Below are 18,707 nucleotides of genomic sequence, written 5' to 3'. Positions count from 1 at the left end.
CTTTTTCGTGGATATGTACTGAAAAATGTCATAAAAAGAGGATGCTAGGATCACGAAATACTCCTTTAAGGTTGGTCTATGGTCTTAAGCCATGTGTGATTTGCTTCACAGCGACGCCCTCAATTTTACTCGGAGTTCTACTTTTTGCATAATTATAATGCCCAGTGGTATACTAAAATACCACGTAAAAGACTAAGCCTGAAGTGCTTTAATAAAAGTAAAATTTAACTTTTTGTATTAAAAGCGGGTCGACCCAGTTTTTATTCAGAGTTCAGCGATGGAGTACTTGCTAACATGTACCGTGGATGTCAGCTTGTATGTAGACATGCATGTCGGTAGCGATGCTCTGTGCAGTTAAATGTAATCGATCGGCGAGCGTAGTACAAGCATTGTAGGCGTTGGAATGAATCGCAATTTTCTTCGTTATACCTCATTTGTTTGGCTCAATAATGTGATCAAGGAGTATTTCGTGATCCTAGCATCCTCTTTTTATGACATTTTTCAGTAGATATCCACGAAAATAAGCTTATTCCCAAAATTGCAGGTGATTTTGCGTTTGCGAATTATACATGATTATGTGTATTATACTGCTCCATAGACAATGTGTTTCGTTCTGGTATACCAGAACGAAATTCAAAAATCCTGATATCTTTGCTAAACGAATTAATTTGCAAGAAATTTTTTGTACATCTAACATCATGTAGCCAGAGGTTTCTAGTGATATAAAAATCTCAACTTTTCTTGAGAAAAGTGGGGGGATGATGCTGTGGATCACAAAATGCCCTTTTAAATGAGAATCTATTTTTTATGCAAATCACACATTATTGCTTTAACCCTGGAATTATGCTAAAATTTTGGTCTAAAGTAATGTTTCTATATAAATGTAAATATATTTAAAATGGTGCAGACTTGATAAATTTATGAATGCTCAGTTTTGGAAAAAATCCAATAAAAAAAGGGTTTTTTACCCACATTTTTTCGAGCAATGTAACATAAAGAATATAAAAAAAACAAAAAAAAACTAGATAATAAAATCTATGACCAGTTTTTAAATTTTTTTGAATTAATTTATCTATTTATGACCAACTTGGAGAAATTTTCACCCAAAATGGTTAAAAACTGCTAAATTTTGCTAAAAGTCATGATTTTTGGCCAAATTTAAAAGAAAAATTTAAGTGCATTTTAAACAAGAATGTGATTTACTCAGTGAAAACTTAGTGAAAACTTAGTGAAATGGAAGTTACTGACTACTCGCACAATATGATCACTTTTTCTTTGAAATATGGCGGGGGCGTTTATTAGAGGGGGAGCGTTTATTACTGACAATGCAGTATAGGATGGCCTTTTTTATTAAACTTTTTGCGCTCAAATTGTGAATAATAGATAAGAATTCTTAATACAAACCTGACCTGGTCGTACTGAAGAATTTCCTTTTTTATCTAATGTCATGGTATACAAAGGTGTGATTTTCACTAAGATATTAATAAATGGATGAATAAAGTAGCAACAATACTGCATTGCGAAGACTTTGTGAAGACTTAATTGACATCAAGATGTTGAGGGTCACCTTGTCCAACAATCAGCTGAATATCACCAAATATTTTTAGAATATCTAATCTTATTGTCCAGCGCATATTATGTGTAAATACGAAATGTTGATGCTACTTCTATGTGTTGTATTATATATATATATATTAAAGTTGTGGTTTTCACTACTAAGATATTAATAAATAGATGAATAAAGTAGCATGCAAAAATACTGCACTTTGAAGACTTAATTCCCAGGACTTAATTGGCAGCCTTATTCTTGGAAAGATGTTGAGGGTCACCTTGTCCAACAATCAGCTCAATAGCACCAAATATTTATAGAATATCTTATTGTCCAGCATTACTTGTTGAAAAGGCTCTCCTCTGTCATCTCACTTATGAGATGCCTTTGATACAAATGTGAAATGTCAACACTCTGAGCATGCACTGCAACTATTGTGATAACAAGATTTGAGGGGTGGTGATATTTGAAAGCAATTGAATATGTATTTTAAAACTTTCAACCAATCAGGGTGCTTGAATTGATCAAGCACTAGCTAAACAGTGCACAGGGCATGGTGCCTTCAACCAATAGCTACACAGTAAGCAGTCGCATGAGACTAAATGTTCAAGATCAGACTTAGTAAATACTTTTCTGCCTGTGTGTTCAACCAGAGCTGTACATGTATATCTGCAAGATCTATAATAATGGAGATCCCACTTGGTGGAAGGAAGGATATCCAGCAGTACATGATAATTTTCTCTTAATCACACTGTATATGGGTTAGACCCATAGAGTAACAAAACTCGGTATCAAGTAGCAAAGCTAGAGGTTCTCGAACTGGGTAGGGTGGGTAAGGCCAGGGGTGTGGTAATGGTAGGGGTGGGATTAGAGATGGATGAGGTGGGATAGTGGTGGGTTAGGGGTAGGGTGAGGTTAGGGGTGGGTGGTATGTGGTTGGGTAGGGTAGGGGTGTTTTGTTTTCGCTTTGTTTTTTCCAAAATTTTTGTTGGTTCAACTGAAACAAGGCGATTCTCGAACCACGAGTCTCGCCTGCTTTCGCGACCACCTGCTTTCGCAATTACTTTTGGTAGAAGTAAATGAACCTGCAACAAGCCATGGTGATTTGCCTGTTCAATTTGAGCTTGATTGGATCAATATTGAAATTTGACCTTTGACCCCTAAATTTTGGTGGTTCTCGGTTGGGCACGATTACCTGGCCGATGGTGACTATATGTATTTTAAAACTTTCAACCAATCAGGGTGCTTGAATTGATCAAGCACTAGCTAAACAGTGCACAGGGCATGGTGCCTTCAACCAATAGCTACACAGTAAGCAGTCGCATGAGACTAAATGTTCAAGATCAGACTTAGTAAATACTTTTCTGCCTGTGTGTTCAACCAGAGCTGTACATGTATATCTGCAAGATCTATAATAATGGAGATCCCACTTGGTGGAAGGAAGGATATCCAGCAGTACATGATAATTTTCTCTTAATCACACTGTATATGGGTTAGACCCATAGAGTAACAAAACTCGGTATCAAGTAGCAAAGCTAGAGGTTCTCGAACTGGGTAGGGTGGGTAAGGCCAGGGGTGTGGTAATGGTAGGGGTGGGATTGGAGATGGATGAGGTGGGATAGTGGTGGGTTAGGGGTAGGGTGAGGTTAGGGGTGGGTGGTATGTGGTTGGGTAGGGTAGGGGTGTTTTGTTTTTCGCTTTGTTTTTTCCAAAATTTTTGTTGGTTCAACTGAAACAAGGCGATTCTCGAACCACGAGTCTGGCCTGCTTTCGCGACCACCTGCTTTCGCGATTACTTTTGGTAGAAGTAAATAACCTGCAACAAGCCATGGTGATTTGCCGGTTCAATTTGAGCTTGATTGGATCAATATTGAAATTTGACCTTTGACCTCTGGTGGTTCTCGGTTGGGCATGATTACCTGGCCGATGGTGACTATAGTTTGGTCAGCTCGTAATCGGCAGGGCCATATAACAACGCGGATTAATATCAATGTATTTTATTTTGAGAATTGCCTTGTGACATCACGCCAGAAGCATCACAAATTATTAATTGAAGTCATATACTTTGTCTACTTTATTTACCACGCACAAAATAGGTCAGACAGGGCAACTATATCACTCTTAACGTGGGTCTACTTTTCGGCGTAGTGGTAAAAGCCTAACAATTCCCGCCGATTACAAGCTGATCAAAGTATATACCCACCAAGTCTCATGCCCATCCGACGATTTTTACTAATTTGACCTCAGATGACCCCTGGTGACCCCGAAATGACCTTCCAATAATTGGGATTTAAATGTTGATTTTACCCATCAAGTTTCACGCCCATACAACAATTTTTAGTAATTTAACCTCAGATGACCCCTGAGTGACCTCAGATGACCTTGAAATTGCCATCCAAAAATTTGGCTCTAAATGTTGACTGTAGGCTACCCACGAAGTTTCATGGCCAGACGAGGTTTTAGTAATTTGACCTCAGATTACCCTTTGGTGACCCCGGATAACCCCAAAATGACCTTCTAAAATTTGGCTTTAAATGTTGACTGTACCCACTAAGTTTCATGCCCATGTGACATTTTTTTACTAATTTGACCTCAAATGACCCACTAACCAATACAAACTGGTTCTGTCTCGGGTCAAGATGCACCCACCCACCAAGTTTGAGGAATGTGCGACTCCTAGTCTCTGAGAAAATAGGCGGAAGGCAAACTTTAACCGAAACTTTAACCTTATCAGGTGAGACAAAAAAGGATCCAGCTTTTACCTTGAGATCTGCTCTGGTTTTACATCTGTTACCTAAAGTAATTGTAAAAGCAGGCAAGATTTGTGGTTTAAGAACCGCCTTAAATTCCCCCAGTCAGAACTCTTGCCTCCCAGTAAAAACCTAAAATTAACCTAAAATGACGAAAATGTCCAATTTTTGTGGCAATTTTGCGCAAAATTAGTTGATTTTGCCACCCTGAACAGGGGTGTAGCAAGAGCCTCGCAGGCCCATGGACAAGGGGCATTCTTAGTCAGTGGGAGTGGTCTAGTTCATAGACACATAATCTGATTGGACAATCGCATGATTTCATCTATGATTTCGTATATCAGGCCGTAGACGACCCCACGTCATCATAAGTGTTGATAACGCGTAACACGCTTGCAGAGGTGCGCGTATGTATCGCGTTGTATGCGTAGACTAGTGCGGAATAATCGCACATGCTAGCAGTATGCGCAACAGAATATGTGAAGTTGTGAGGTTGTAAGCAACTTTCGTTTATTTTATAAGAAGGGGAGTTTTTATGATGACAATTTAGTTTTTGCTTTAAAAATATAGTTTACAGATATTAAAGGTGGGTAACCTGATTGAAAATCTCATCCCCCACTTTACCTCATCAAAATGCTGATTTTGGTATCAGAAGAAAGCTCATATTTTTCTCATAAACATATTGCAATTTGGCGTTCCAAATCGGTGTATTTCGAAGAAATCATCAAAAAACTGCGAATTAGTCAAAACTATGGTATACCATAGTTTTGATTAATTCGACAGTTTTTGATGATATCTTGGGAAATACACTGAGTTGGAACTTCTAATTTCAATATGTTTATGAAAAAATAGAACCTTTCACTTGAAATCAATATATTACATGATCATGATGATTATCATTAATAAAATCACTGTAGACTACCAATATCACACTGTATAAATGTCGGTAATTCCATTAGGAATTAGTCACATTTACAAAAAACATTTACATTTTCTTTTTGCATGAGTGTTTGAAAGGGATGACATTTTATGTTATACGTAAGTTTTAAAGAATTTGATTTTCCAAATATATCAGGTCACCTTCCTTTAAATTAATATTTAACTGACTAAGAATGAGAATAAACGATAGGAATTTTTGTTTTTACTATCCTCTACCTATGATAGACGACAGGCAGGTCCAATTTTTTTATTGTAGTTGCGCCGGCATCCACTACTCAAAATATTGTCTATCACATGGTAGAGGATAGTAAAAACAAAAATTCCTATAGTTTATTCTCTAAGTGCGGGGACCTCTTAACATCTCCTGTATCAGTCCTTATTTCATTTTCGCTTTTGCTCGGGGACTTTGTCCACCCGCTTGCTACGCCCCTGCCCCTGAATTTCAGTTTTCCCCTTCTCAGACCCATTGCTTTCAACACACATCAGGCATACAATAATTGAACCTTTAATACACAAAAAGTGCAGTGTGGACAATAGGGCCTGCTGCTGATAAATGTTTGATTTCAACTGGAATAACCGAAAGCTTGTTTTGCAACTTTTTGATCTGCAAGTTTCATTCATTTGTTAAAATGTGTGATGTTTGCGAGAGGAGGCAGGATTTCAAGTAATAATTCATAGGACTATTTGAAGGGCCAAGGTCCCCAGACTAACACCCACTGAATCCAAACTTGATAAAAAATGATGTAAAAACCTGAAGTTTCTCTGGTGGAATTACCCTCCCCAGGGCAGGGCTGGATTTAGGGCCAAGTAAGCACGGGCCCAGGGGTCACAATCTTCAGGGGGCGAAATTTTATGCATGTGTGTGTGATTTTCACCAAATTATAATCTTATATTTGACCATTTCAGCTTAAGGGGGTACTACACCCCTCGATAAATTTGTGTCTATTTTTGCATTAATCTCAAAAACTAATAACACAGTGGTAAAAAAAGTTATGTATATTATAGGGGCAAGGAATCCAAATACTACACTGGAATTTCAGTGACCCAAGACAAGCGGTTCGTTATTTATGATAAGAAATAAGGTACCGCTAGGATGTAATTGGATTCCTTGCCCCAATAATATACATAACATTTATTACCAGTGTGTTATTATTTTGTGAGAAAAATGCAAAAATAGTCACAAATTTACCACAGGGGTGTAGTACCCCCTTAATGTGCCAATTTTGCATGCTTCACAGGAATTTGTTCCCATTTCAACCATTTTAGCTTCAATATGGCAACATTTTTTGTGTGCTTCATGCGCATTTGTACCATCCTAAGAGCCAGGGAGGCCAGTCATGCTGACGTGCCCAGCAAAAGGTAAATCCCGCCCTGCATTCAGGCACTGATCCCCTGCATAATACTGACAGCTCCATCCTATTGCATGCATCTGCCAGTTCCAAAAGGCAAATTCAAGCTTTGGGAGATCGATCAAATGTTTTCTCGGCAACTTGGTCCACAATATCTGACAGAAGTGTAAGTGCAATAGCTGCCATGTGTAGATCAGTACAATAAACTGTAAATTGCCAAATGTTCACAGGGAAGCTAATGCACTTACCCACTTCTCTCGCACTGAGCAGTCGATACATGTAAAGCAATAAAATCACAATGGCAAATGTGTTTGTTACACTGTGCAATGCAATCCAATGTTTGTTCATGATTTATTTTGTTTTATACAATTAGATATACAATATATACATTTTGTACATAATATTAGGCGCCACAAAGTTTTCCTGTACAATCTGATCGATTCACAATAGACCTTTTCAAATCAAGATCAGAAAACCGCAGCATTTATTCAGTAAGCTAGGGGGTCAAATTGGTGCATAATGAATCAAGAGGTATCATGTACCCTTTTGAGTGAAAATACAATGTATTTAGCCAAAATCAACATGAGTCATCACAGAGAAATATTTTTCTAAAGGTATTGAACGAATGGTTGCGGAAGCGGTTGCAGAAGAGAAGCCAAAATATGCAGTGCATCATGGGAAATAAATGTCAACATCCAAAGCCCATGTCACGGTAATACGAATACAACAGGAATATTAAGTCCATTGAGTGTTTAAATGGCAATGATGTTACACATGAAAGCACATTAAAATAGCAATTTACAATTATAGTACCGTATTCCATGGAGCTGTTTTCAACATCATTATTATCACACTTGCGTGAAAATCCAATGATAGCTAGAACGGCGATGTCGACCCTGGAGGTAAAAAATTGGACTGAAAAAGCAACTGCTGGTGGTGCATCGTATTAGGAATCGCGAGAATTAAATACTGACACAAATTTTGAAATATTGCAATATATTGAGATTTTGGTGATTTTTTAAGGTCATTTGCAAAGAAATAAAACAAAAGGCTCAACCCTACTTAAAAAGGTCTGTCCGCCCGTAGAACAGGGTTTTTTTTGTCGCTTTATGTCAAATTTCACACTCCATAGTCCATAACTATGGGTACCTGAAATGCTTCTTTACAATGTTAATTTAAAACACATGGTGTATCATAATTCACCATTGTCCCAGGTTTACCATTTGCCTAATGAGTATCAAAATGTGATACTTTGAAATGGACCTGTCTATGACCATAGGGTATAGCAATGTATTCACTTGGTGGCAAGTGCCATCGCATTGTACACTGGGATAGGGTTGATACTGCTCTGGTTACAACCAACTGGAATAGTCAACAATGTCATTGCAGGGTACAAAATACTCTTCATTGCCAGGGTTATTTTGAACAGATTTGATAAAAAGTATGGAAACACCATAAAAAAATGACAGATCAATGTAGCAAAAGGTTGTACATGTGGCCCATATCGGCGGCACATATATTAGGCCAAAAAATAATTGTTTGTTTGTCCACGTCCGACCGACCGTGTACTTTGGTCCCGACTGTGTCTTTTTTTTTTTTTTTTTTAATTTGCGTTGAATGTGCTAGTAAATTAAAACAGTGGTTAGTATAAATTTAAAGAAAGAAAATGTAAAGAAAATGAACAGTATAACATGCAGAACCATCTCAAGAGTTAAACCAGTAAAGTGCTGTGTGTTTTGACTTATTTACCAGTCTTCAAATTGTCAGTTTCAAGTGCAATATCTGTAAAAAAAAAAAAAAATCCGACCTACCGACCCAACTGTTTCATAAGCCTCTATGGACAAACAAACCTTTTTTTTTTTGCCTTATGTATAAGCCCATTTGTGATGCGATCAAGCAAAATGAGTTTGATGTTGATCAAAATCAATATTCAGTTTTCAATTCCATAAATGAGCCATTCTAAGAGCGTCATTTTGCTGAAAACCCCATCATATTTAGACTTACGAATCTACAGATATGGCTATTTTAGTGTTGCTCAGAAATTCAAAGGAAGTTGTATACTATTGGTTATATCTTAAAATCAATATTCCCGACATCTGACTCATTTTGTTTCATCACATCACATTTTTGTACACATTACTCTCAGGCGTTATCACCAAGATTAATTATTTTTATAATGTGTGTGACATTCCTTACATGGTATGCTATATCTAAGCAGTACTATGCACTCTAAATATAACTAAATGCCCTTTATATATTTCACCTGTACAATATGTTATACATATATTTACATTCATTAAATAAATATACCATACTTATTACTATATAAGGGTTTTTACATCATACCTGGGGGTATAATCAAATGCAGTAAACCTTTGATGAGCGCATATTTTAAGTATACATCTGGTATTTACTGCGTTGGACGCACTTGTCTCTGATTGGCTTCTGAGGCAATCTGCTGTTGCCGAGTGGAAATTTATGAATGAACTGTGGGCTGTACGCATTGTTAGCTCCGAATTTGCAACATCGCGGTCAGTCGCGCTCGTCAAAGGTTTGCTGCATTTGATTATAGCATGTCTGCTGAGCATTGTGAGTAATATGCCGACTTCTGGTCCGAAATCGTCAGCCATGAAGTTTGTTCCCATAACCCCATAGGGTACATGTCAATAATAAAATGTGTAATTTGGGTAATATGGTGCCTCCTGGTCGGAAATTGTCAGCCCTGAAGTTTGTTCCCATAACCCCTATAGGTTAATGTGTAACTTGGTCCATTTCAATGTTGAATTACTAGAATCACGGTGTGTGCCATCCATAAGAAGAAGAACATATCTTTTCAATACCAGTGTAAAAATTTGTTTAGGATCACACATCCCAGGATTCTCATCATGTATGCAACATTGAAAACACAAAATTTGACACCTTCATGGCAGACAATTTCCCCGTATTACCCACAGTGTTGGAGGGTCATGCTACCCCCTCCCTACATCATATATACCCTAATACTACAGAGATGTAATACCTTGCATCATCACTGGGTAGGAAAATCCTATGTGCGTAAATTTAACCTTTGAAATAGAAACTTATTCAAAAGTGGGGAGCAAGTGGTCAAAATAAAAATCGCTATGTTGACTTTGCATTCAAATTAATTTGAACCAAGACATGGATTTCATCTCTATATTGAAGAGACGTTGTTGAAGCCAAAATTGGGCTATTCCAGTTGAAATCCATACACCCCGTATGGAAGACATGACCTTAATCTTGCACACATGGGGGTGTAGATTTCAAATGGGGTTACCTGAATGGATTACTACATTTGAAATCTACACCCCCTGTATGGGAGATTAAGGTCATGTCTTCCATAGGGGGTAAAATGTGATGTCTTTATAGAATCATAAACATGATGAGACATATACATGTATAACATGTGTTACATCATTACAATGCAGAATAACCAACTGAAAAAGTACAAGATATTGAAATGAGTTGGATAGAGGCCGTAAGCCTTTTGCCATCTTGTGGGTACAAATGATCTGTGTGTTCATGCGTCAGACACTACGCACAGGGTGCAGCTTGCCACGCAGCTGTTATCGCACATCAACATGATTTTGCTGTTCACGCATTTAGATGAACGACCATCACAGCATGTACCCACAAGATGGCGGCATATGACGTCACGCTGACGGCCTCTATTCAAACTTAAATTTTACTTTACTGCCTTGAGGAAGGCATGCATACTATAACAGGGAGTAGGAATGCCTGGAATATAACAGCAGGATATTATAGCGGTATTATTTTTTCACGATTACTGTTCTGACCAGTTTGCAGTTACTTGCAAAAGCAGCACTTGTTTTTCAGACAGCATTATTTCAGAACGGAAATTGGAGTTCGGTTGGCGCCACAATTCCATTTGCGCTTTTTACTTGTCCTGTATGACAGTGATACAAGCATCAAGAAATGCATTAAGGCAAACATGTATCTGCCTCAGAATCAGTTACCACACTAATATCACCTGTTAGCAACTGCATTAAGCCTTCATTGCTTAATGAATGTACTGTTTTGATGCAATTCTGCCATCATGCATCCAAATCTTATTTTGTGCCCAGGATCTTACGAGGATCTGTCTGTTCCCAGTTGATGGCTAACTCTGCATGATAATCATCAAGCTGTAAAAAATACAAACATAAATGTGGCAATTAGGCAAGATTATAATACTTTACATGTATCCTAAAATAAAACCAATAACAGTTACATGTATATCACTATTTTTAGCATGGCTGTATTTTACCTGATTAGTGCCCTCCCTTAATAAGCGCTCCATGGAATTTTCATACAAACAACTGTCTAAGCGCTCCCTTTTCAATGCACATGTAAATAACTAAATTCCATCAAATTTCTAAAAAATAATATAATTACCGATTGTTCCTAATAAACACCCTGTGGCGTGAATTTTTTCCACAGGCGTGTATTAGAGTGGTATGTAAATATTCAGGCACAGGGTTGTGATGATTTTGACTTCATACACTACATTGTTAAAATTTATGTGTGTAACTTTCAAATTTTGACTTCCATTTCACTACTTTAATTAATAAGCACCCCCTGAGACTGACTTTAGCAGCCAGCCCACTCATTGTCAAATATGGTGCATGCACATTTCCAATTAATTGTTGAACCCTTTCACTTTTGGGTTGGTATAACAGTATAAACAAACTGTAATGTTTTCCTTTGAACATATGGTAGACTGTTTAAGCCTATTTCAAAATTACAATGATTAATTAGCCCTACTGATAAATCGGACTATTCCATTTCAAATCCACAGAGGAAGTTTCAAATAGAATAGGCAAATAGGAAACTTCCATTTGAAATACTCCCTCCAGTTGTATAAGATATAGGTAAAGCCATACACAAGGGGAGTATAAGTTTCAAAATAATGAATCCCTAGCCAACTCCATTTGAGAAACATACTCCCTCTGTGGAAGACTTCTTAAATCCTCCACAGGGGTATGACAGATTTCAATGGAATAACCAATTGATGCTATTATAAACCATACAGGCATACAAGCAAGTGTAGCAGAACTGCAAGGTATATTTGTGGTAATGTTTTAAATGTGATGCTTTTATTAGCATTCTTTAAACTATGTTTTACACTTTGGCCAAAACAAAAAAATTGTTTGCTTATCCTTGTCCGACCGACCGTCTCACTGAAGATATAAAAGAAATGTTGTAATATACCATTTCCTGCATGTTTCCACCTGTCCAGTCGCCCTTGGATGAGAGTTCCGATATTTTATATTATCATCCTCACCGGGCATCCTCGGCGTCTTCACAAGTAAAATATTGTTGAACTTAAAAATGCAGTATTTTAAGTCTGCCAGACATTTACATATCAAATATCTTTGTCTTTGGTGGAAATTATGTGGTCAGTGAGTGTTTTACATACAAACAAATATTTCAGATTATACTTTTGATACTTGAAGGAAAAAAAAAAGAAAAGACAAAACAAAAAAACAACTTTTTCTGACTGACCGACCCAATTTCTGAAAGTGATTATAAACAAGCAAACAATCTACTTTTTTTGGCCTTATGACAATTACCTTTTGTAACATATGTACATAGCCATCTTTCAAACTCTGCATTTCACCACTGTGTTCATTCTCTTTATCTGATAACTGAAAAACAGACACACAAAGTAATGATAATACAAGAAAGTTTTATATTTTCATTAGAACTATCTTTTAACTTCAAAACATAAATTGTGTTCTTTCTACAAGATTACTCGGAATATGAAAACTGCCTTACGAGAAGCGCCAAGATTGGGTTGCCAGCTAGAAATATGATAAGCACAGCTTCTCACAACATTATATCACTATATCACTGTGTGCACAGCATGATTAATTAGAAAGCTAGGGATCTAAATCCTAGAAAAAATAGTTGGCACACTTGTACTAAACAATTGATATGCCTGCCCTATCAAAATTGGAGTGGCGAGTGAAACATGCATGCAATATAATTATGTAAAGGACAGGCTGCCCCTATATCTCATCCTACCCAACTCCCTATCTTATTCTTTCAATGTTGGATGGTTTATGCCAACATCATGGCTTTGATTAACATTGAACTGGCGGAGCGTGGGTAGAAGTACACCAAAAGATAGGCAAAGTGTGCCAAATTTTTTCCAGGATTGTAGTTTATCATCTCCTTGGTCCCAATGAACTTTTCATGACAACTTAATCTACAGGCCTATGTCAGGTCAAGGCTTGTAAACATATTAGGACCTTTGGTGTAAGTTGTGACTAATGCTTATCTAGTAATTCAGACCTTTTTTTTTCCCTGTGCTTGGAACTGATGGAGGGAGAAAAGACATACATAATGAGCCATCAGTTCCCAACAATCATGAACCATTACATATAATCAAAAAATTCTTTTTGAGCAAACACAGGTACAAAGAGAGACAGATGAGACAAAGACCATGAACAAAGACAACGATCACTCTCGCTCATATACAAAACATACAAAAAGACAGAAGACAAACAAGAAAAACAATTCATATTATACTCACACACTTAAACAATCTAGCCATGATATATACATAATATAAAAGTTACTTGAAAAAAAAAGCAATCAAATTTTATCAATGTCGAAAGAAAACTTTTTAAAGTGCTTGCCAAGATTGCCATTTTTCTCAGCAATTTTGTACTCAATGTTGAATTTAAGCTTAACAAAATTACAGAAATTCTGAAGAGAAGGAGCCACCTGTTGAAAGTTGCATCTATGAATATAAAATTTAAGAAAGAGAAATAGTAACTAGAAGGCTATATATTTGTACACAAATACGGCTATACCCGCATGTTATCGGTGTACCCAAACTTACAGTCCTTTTTTGCGGAGGACTTAAAAAAATGTAAAAAATCGCCCAATTGGGCAGAAAATGTGTAAAAGGTGAAAGTCCAAGTCACAAGCTTTAATTGAATGTAGTTTGCACTGTCGTAGCACTTGAAATAAAGAAATTGTAAAAAGTCCCCTCCCAGGGGAGTCTCTCTTACTCACAGTGAGGCTATGCAATATGATTACGGGGAAACTATTCCAGAGGGAGTATGTAAATTAAATGGAACAGCCATTTCAGAGGGAGTATGTAAATTAAACGGAACAGCCTTTTTTGGGCCATTTCAGAGGGAGTATGTAAATTAAATGGAACAGCCAGTGGGTATGTAATTTAACTGGAACAGCCTTAACGCTTCACGCTGGTATTTCCAATTATGATATAATACGATCTGTCTGTTTAGTCCTACGGTGTGGGTGGATGGGTGTGGGTGTTAGTAACAATATAATTCTCAGGTGCTATCTGTGTACAAATTCTGAGCCGGAAGCCGCTTTCTTTGATGAGAAACGGCCCGCCCTTTGTTTTAACATTTGGGGCCCTGGGGCCCATAATATTTGACTTATGAGGCCCATGTACATAATTATGTTGAAGTATAATTCTTTAGTGCTATCAGTAGACTCAAGCTGGCCATTGTAGCTACTTTATTTACTGAGTAACGACCGGCCCTATGTTTTAGCGTTTGGGGCCCTGGGGTCAATATTTTGTGATATATGGGGCTCATATGTACATATAACAATGTAATTCTCAGGTGCAATCTGTGTACAAACTCTGAGCCATAAAGCTGGTTTATATGATGAGAAACGGCCGGCCCTTTGTTTTAACATTTGGGGCCCTGGGGCCCAATATATATGACTTATGGGGCTCATGTTAAAGTATGATTCTCAAGTGCTATCAGTAGACTCAAGCTGGACATTGTAGCTGCTTTATTTACTGAGTAATTGCCGCCCTATGTTTTAGCGTTTGGGGCCCTGGGGCCCATATTATGTGACATATGGAGGTTATATATACATATGACAATATAATACTAAAGACATATCTGTGTACCAAATCTGAACCCTGTAGCTACTTTATTTGCTGAGAAACGGCCGGCCCTTTGTTTTAACATTTGGGCCCTGGGGCCCCAGCATTGTACATCTGGGGCCAAAATGGGCAAAAGGCACATCTACAACTTAGGGCCCATACATATGCCACATATGAGCCCTAGTGATCTTGTACTCTTAGAGCTAGGCTTGTCAATCTGTTGCACCATATTTTAACATTTGGGCCCCTGGGGCCCATAATATATAACATATGGGGCGCTTGTATATTTGTAAATATAGAGCACCCCTAGGGCTATCAGTGTACCAACTCAGGGCTCTGAGGCTGCTTCATTCGATGAGAAAAGGCGTGCTTTGTATTTTCACATTTGGGCCCCTGTGGCCCGTGACCTTTGACCTCTAGGGCCAAGATGGGCAAAAGGCACTTCTACGGGGTAGGGCCCATAAGTGTTCCACATATGGGTCCTTGGGCCCTTGTAGTTTTAGCGCTAGCCTTGACAGAATGATGTGTTTGATAGGAGGAGAAGGAGATGGAGAAGGAGAAGGAGAAGGAGATGGAGAAGAAACCACAGGATGGGAAGATACCCTGCATGCTATTGCATGCGGGTATAATTCAGACCTGGGTACCTTAGTGCCCGCCCAAGTATCCCAGCCTTAGCCTGATCATTTACAACATTTAGTGAATGCAACGCTACATGTATCACCTACCTCTTGCGTCACTATACTAATCTTGTCTCTCACTGCCTGCATACCCTCACATTTCTTCTGTTCTTTCTTTTGATATGTTGTCAGTTCACTGGGGAAAAATACGAACAATGTAAATAAGCACTTTCTTACTAACTGTTCCATTTGTCTACGTAAGTATACACACTGTGTTATGCTACCAACCAACAGCCCTCGAATTAACCTTCCTCTGCCTATCCCTACCATTGTCACTACAAGGAAGTCGATTACGCCTAGGAAACACATCAAGAAATCGCGGACACTTATTAATTGTACAACTGACAGCATACCATCTCATGTTGAACCTACTGCAGCTAAGGCACCATCACCTAGACAGTCTAAGAGAAAGATTCTGATTATTGGAGACTCGATTCCAAAGCACCTTGTAGGCCGCAGAATGAATTCACGTTGTATTATTAGGAACCGATGCATCCCTGGAAGCAAACTAGGACTATGGAATAAACTTGCCCCTGCTATTATTGAAGAAGAGACCCCGGACTTTATTATTATTCATTGTGCAACGAACGACCTGTCCAGATGTTATGTGAATGAGTGCCTTTCTATGTATGATACCCTTTTGTCAACTATTTTTGCATTCAGACCTACTATTCGCATTGCTATCTCTTCATTGACTATCCAAAGGAACAAACGACATTGTGCATGGATAAAGGAATTTAACGCGAGACTTTATGACATGTGTTATACCAAGAACTTGAATTTCATAGACAATAGGAATATCACTTTGGATCATCATATTGCAACCACTGACGGATTACATTTATCACGATTAGGAATAACTTCTTCAAGAGAACTATTTGTCTTGTCTCCGTAGTGTATTTCACCAGGATTTTTGTGTTGTAACATCTCATTGGAGGAGCAGGTAAAGGATAGAACTGATAAAGAAACTCTAAATATGCAAACTGTGAGTGATAAAAGTAAAAAAAGAACTGTAACTTTAAAAACTGTAGAGAATGCCAAAATTTGTAAGAAAACTGAAAATGATTTTTGTGGTGAGTGTGTAAGAAAAATCTTACAAAATGATATTTATGTAACTTGTAATAATTGTACACTTGATTTTCACTTTAGATGTGTTGATGACAATGATGTTAAGCAAAATAATTATTGGTATTGTAAGAATTGTTTTCACAAACTTGCTAATGATGAACTTCCTCTTAATGAGGGTTTTATTGATTTAAAGTGTAAGATTAGGAAGGGTCTTAAAATAGCTCATTTAAATATCCAGGGTTTAATCCACAAAGTTGATGAGGTTAACTTCCTTTTGAATGACAATGCTATTGATGTGTTAAATGTATTAATGAGACTTGGTTAGATAAGGATGTTGATGACTCAGAAGTAGAAATAGATGGTTACAATACTTATAGACTTGATAGACAAAATGGTAAAATACGGGGTGGAGTTTTATGTTATATTAAAAACAGTATTTTGTCAAAACAAAATGAGGATTTATATGATAATGATATTGAAGGTATTTTTATTGAACTTAATTTAACCAATACAAAGCCTATTTTAGTTGGCAGTATTTATCGCCCTCCAGACTGTACTGTTGATTTTCTTGATAATCTTGATGATATATTTAAGAAATGTAATGATTTATATGATGATGTATATATTTTAGGAGACTTTAATTTAGATCAGGTTAAAATTGGTAATTTAAGAAAAGTGACAAGGTTGGCAAACAATTCTAATATGAAACAAATTATAACAGATTATACAAGAATAACCGAAACTAGTAAAACAAAAATTGACTTAATATTTGTATCAAAACCAGAACTTATAATCTCATCTGGTGTTCATAGTTTAGGTCTTAGTGATCATTCATTAATATATGCTGTAAGAAAATGTAATAAGTTGAAACTTCCACCAAAAATTGTAAGATCCAGGTGTTTCAAAAACTTCAATGAAGTAGATTATATTGATACAATCAGAAATATTGATTGGGGTAGAATATGTAATATAAATGATGTCAATGAAGCACTTAATGAATGGCAGTCTTCATTCAATGCTGCCTGTGACAAGCATGCACCATTTAAGGAAAAGAAAGTTAAAGGTTGTTTACCTGAATGGGTGAACAGTGAATTTTGAGACTAAGTAAAGATAGGGACTACTATTTTTCAAAAGCACATAAGACAAATAATGCTGAAGATTGGAGTAAAGCAAAGTCTCTTCGAAATAAAGTAAACAATATGAAATATTCACTGAAAAAGAGTTATTGTAATGAGGCTATAAATAACAACATAAATAATAGTAAAAATCTTTGGAAAGCAATTAAGAAAATTATACCAAACAAAACATCAAGTATACCTACAGCAGTTGTTAAAAAGAATGGTAATTACTCAGGTAACAAAAAGGATATGGCAAATGAGTTCAATGAGTTTTTCACTTCAATAGGTAATGAACTTGGGAGTAAATTTAATAATAACAATGATAATTATGTATGCACTTGTAATACTGTATGTTCTCATCAAAATCATAGTGTAAACAAATTTAGTTTTAGAGCAATATCTAATGAATTTGTTCTTAAACAAATAAGTAAAATGCAAAATTGTAAATCATCAGGATTAGATCCATTCAATGTAAGGTTATTAAAGTTTGCTGCGCCTTTCATCTCAAAATGCCTTGTTCATATTTGTAACCTGTCTTTGAATGGCTCTACTTTTCCTGATGCATGGAAGAAGGCTAAAGTAACTCCAATATTTAAATCGGGTGATAAAACTAATGTTAGTAACTATAGACCTATCTCTGTATTACCAATTGTATCAAAGATCATTGAAAGAGCTGTTCATGATCAATTATATGAATATATGAGTAATGTAGGACTATTATCAAATGCTCAATCAGGATTTCGTCCGAATCATTCCACAACAACAACCCTTCTAGATGTTCAAGATTACATTTTAAAGAATATGGATACAGGTTATGCTACAGGCGTTTTATTTATAGACTTAAAGAAAGCATTTGATACTGTAAATCATGATATTCTGATTAGGAAACTTAAACAATATGGGGTATGTGGGGATGAATTATTATGGTTTAAATCATACTTAAACGACAGAGAACAAACTGTTAATGTTAACTCAACTTTTTCTGACTTTAGGCCAATTGATATTGGTATTCCTCAGGGCTCAATTTTAGGTCCTTTACTGTTTATAATTTTTGTTAACTGTTTACCTAATGCTGTGTCTGAATGTAAAACTGTAATGTATGCAGATGATACCTCTTTAATGTGTAAAGCTAAAAATGAATCTGATCTTAAAATTCAAATGGAGTCATGTCTAAGTAGGGTAGCTGAATGGTTCAAGTAAACAAACTCACTTTAAATGTTGAAAAGACTAAGTTTATGATCTTTGGTACAAACAAAATGCTTGAAAAGTTCAACAATGTACATTTAATATATAACAACAATGATATTGAAAGAGTAGATGAGTTTAAATATCTAGGTGTGAAATTTGATAGCAAGCTGTCCTG

General features: G+C 36.7%; 1 protein-coding gene across 1 annotated transcript in view; it reads right to left on the bottom strand.

Moving 5' to 3' along the window:
- Positions 1-6,875: 6,875 nt before the first annotated feature.
- The window catches only part of LOC140144186 (kinetochore protein Nuf2-B-like), a 40,840-nt gene continuing 29,008 nt past the window's right edge, over positions 6,876-18,707 (bottom strand). Inside the window, exons 10-12 of the mRNA XM_072166012.1 lie at positions 15,207-15,294; positions 12,176-12,250; positions 6,876-10,747 (exon numbers count right to left, since the gene is read on the bottom strand). Of these exons, the coding sequence (XP_072022113.1) occupies positions 10,673-10,747; positions 12,176-12,250; positions 15,207-15,294 (238 nt within the window). The 3' untranslated portion in view covers positions 6,876-10,672. The remainder of the gene's footprint in view (positions 10,748-12,175; positions 12,251-15,206; positions 15,295-18,707) is intronic.

Source organism: Amphiura filiformis, unplaced genomic scaffold (genome assembly GCF_039555335.1).
Source record: "Amphiura filiformis unplaced genomic scaffold, Afil_fr2py scaffold_44, whole genome shotgun sequence".
NCBI lineage: Eukaryota > Metazoa > Echinodermata > Ophiuroidea > Amphilepidida > Amphiuridae > Amphiura > Amphiura filiformis.
Note: the sequence above shows the minus strand (reverse complement) of the source record. Positions and strands in the feature narration are given on the sequence as shown.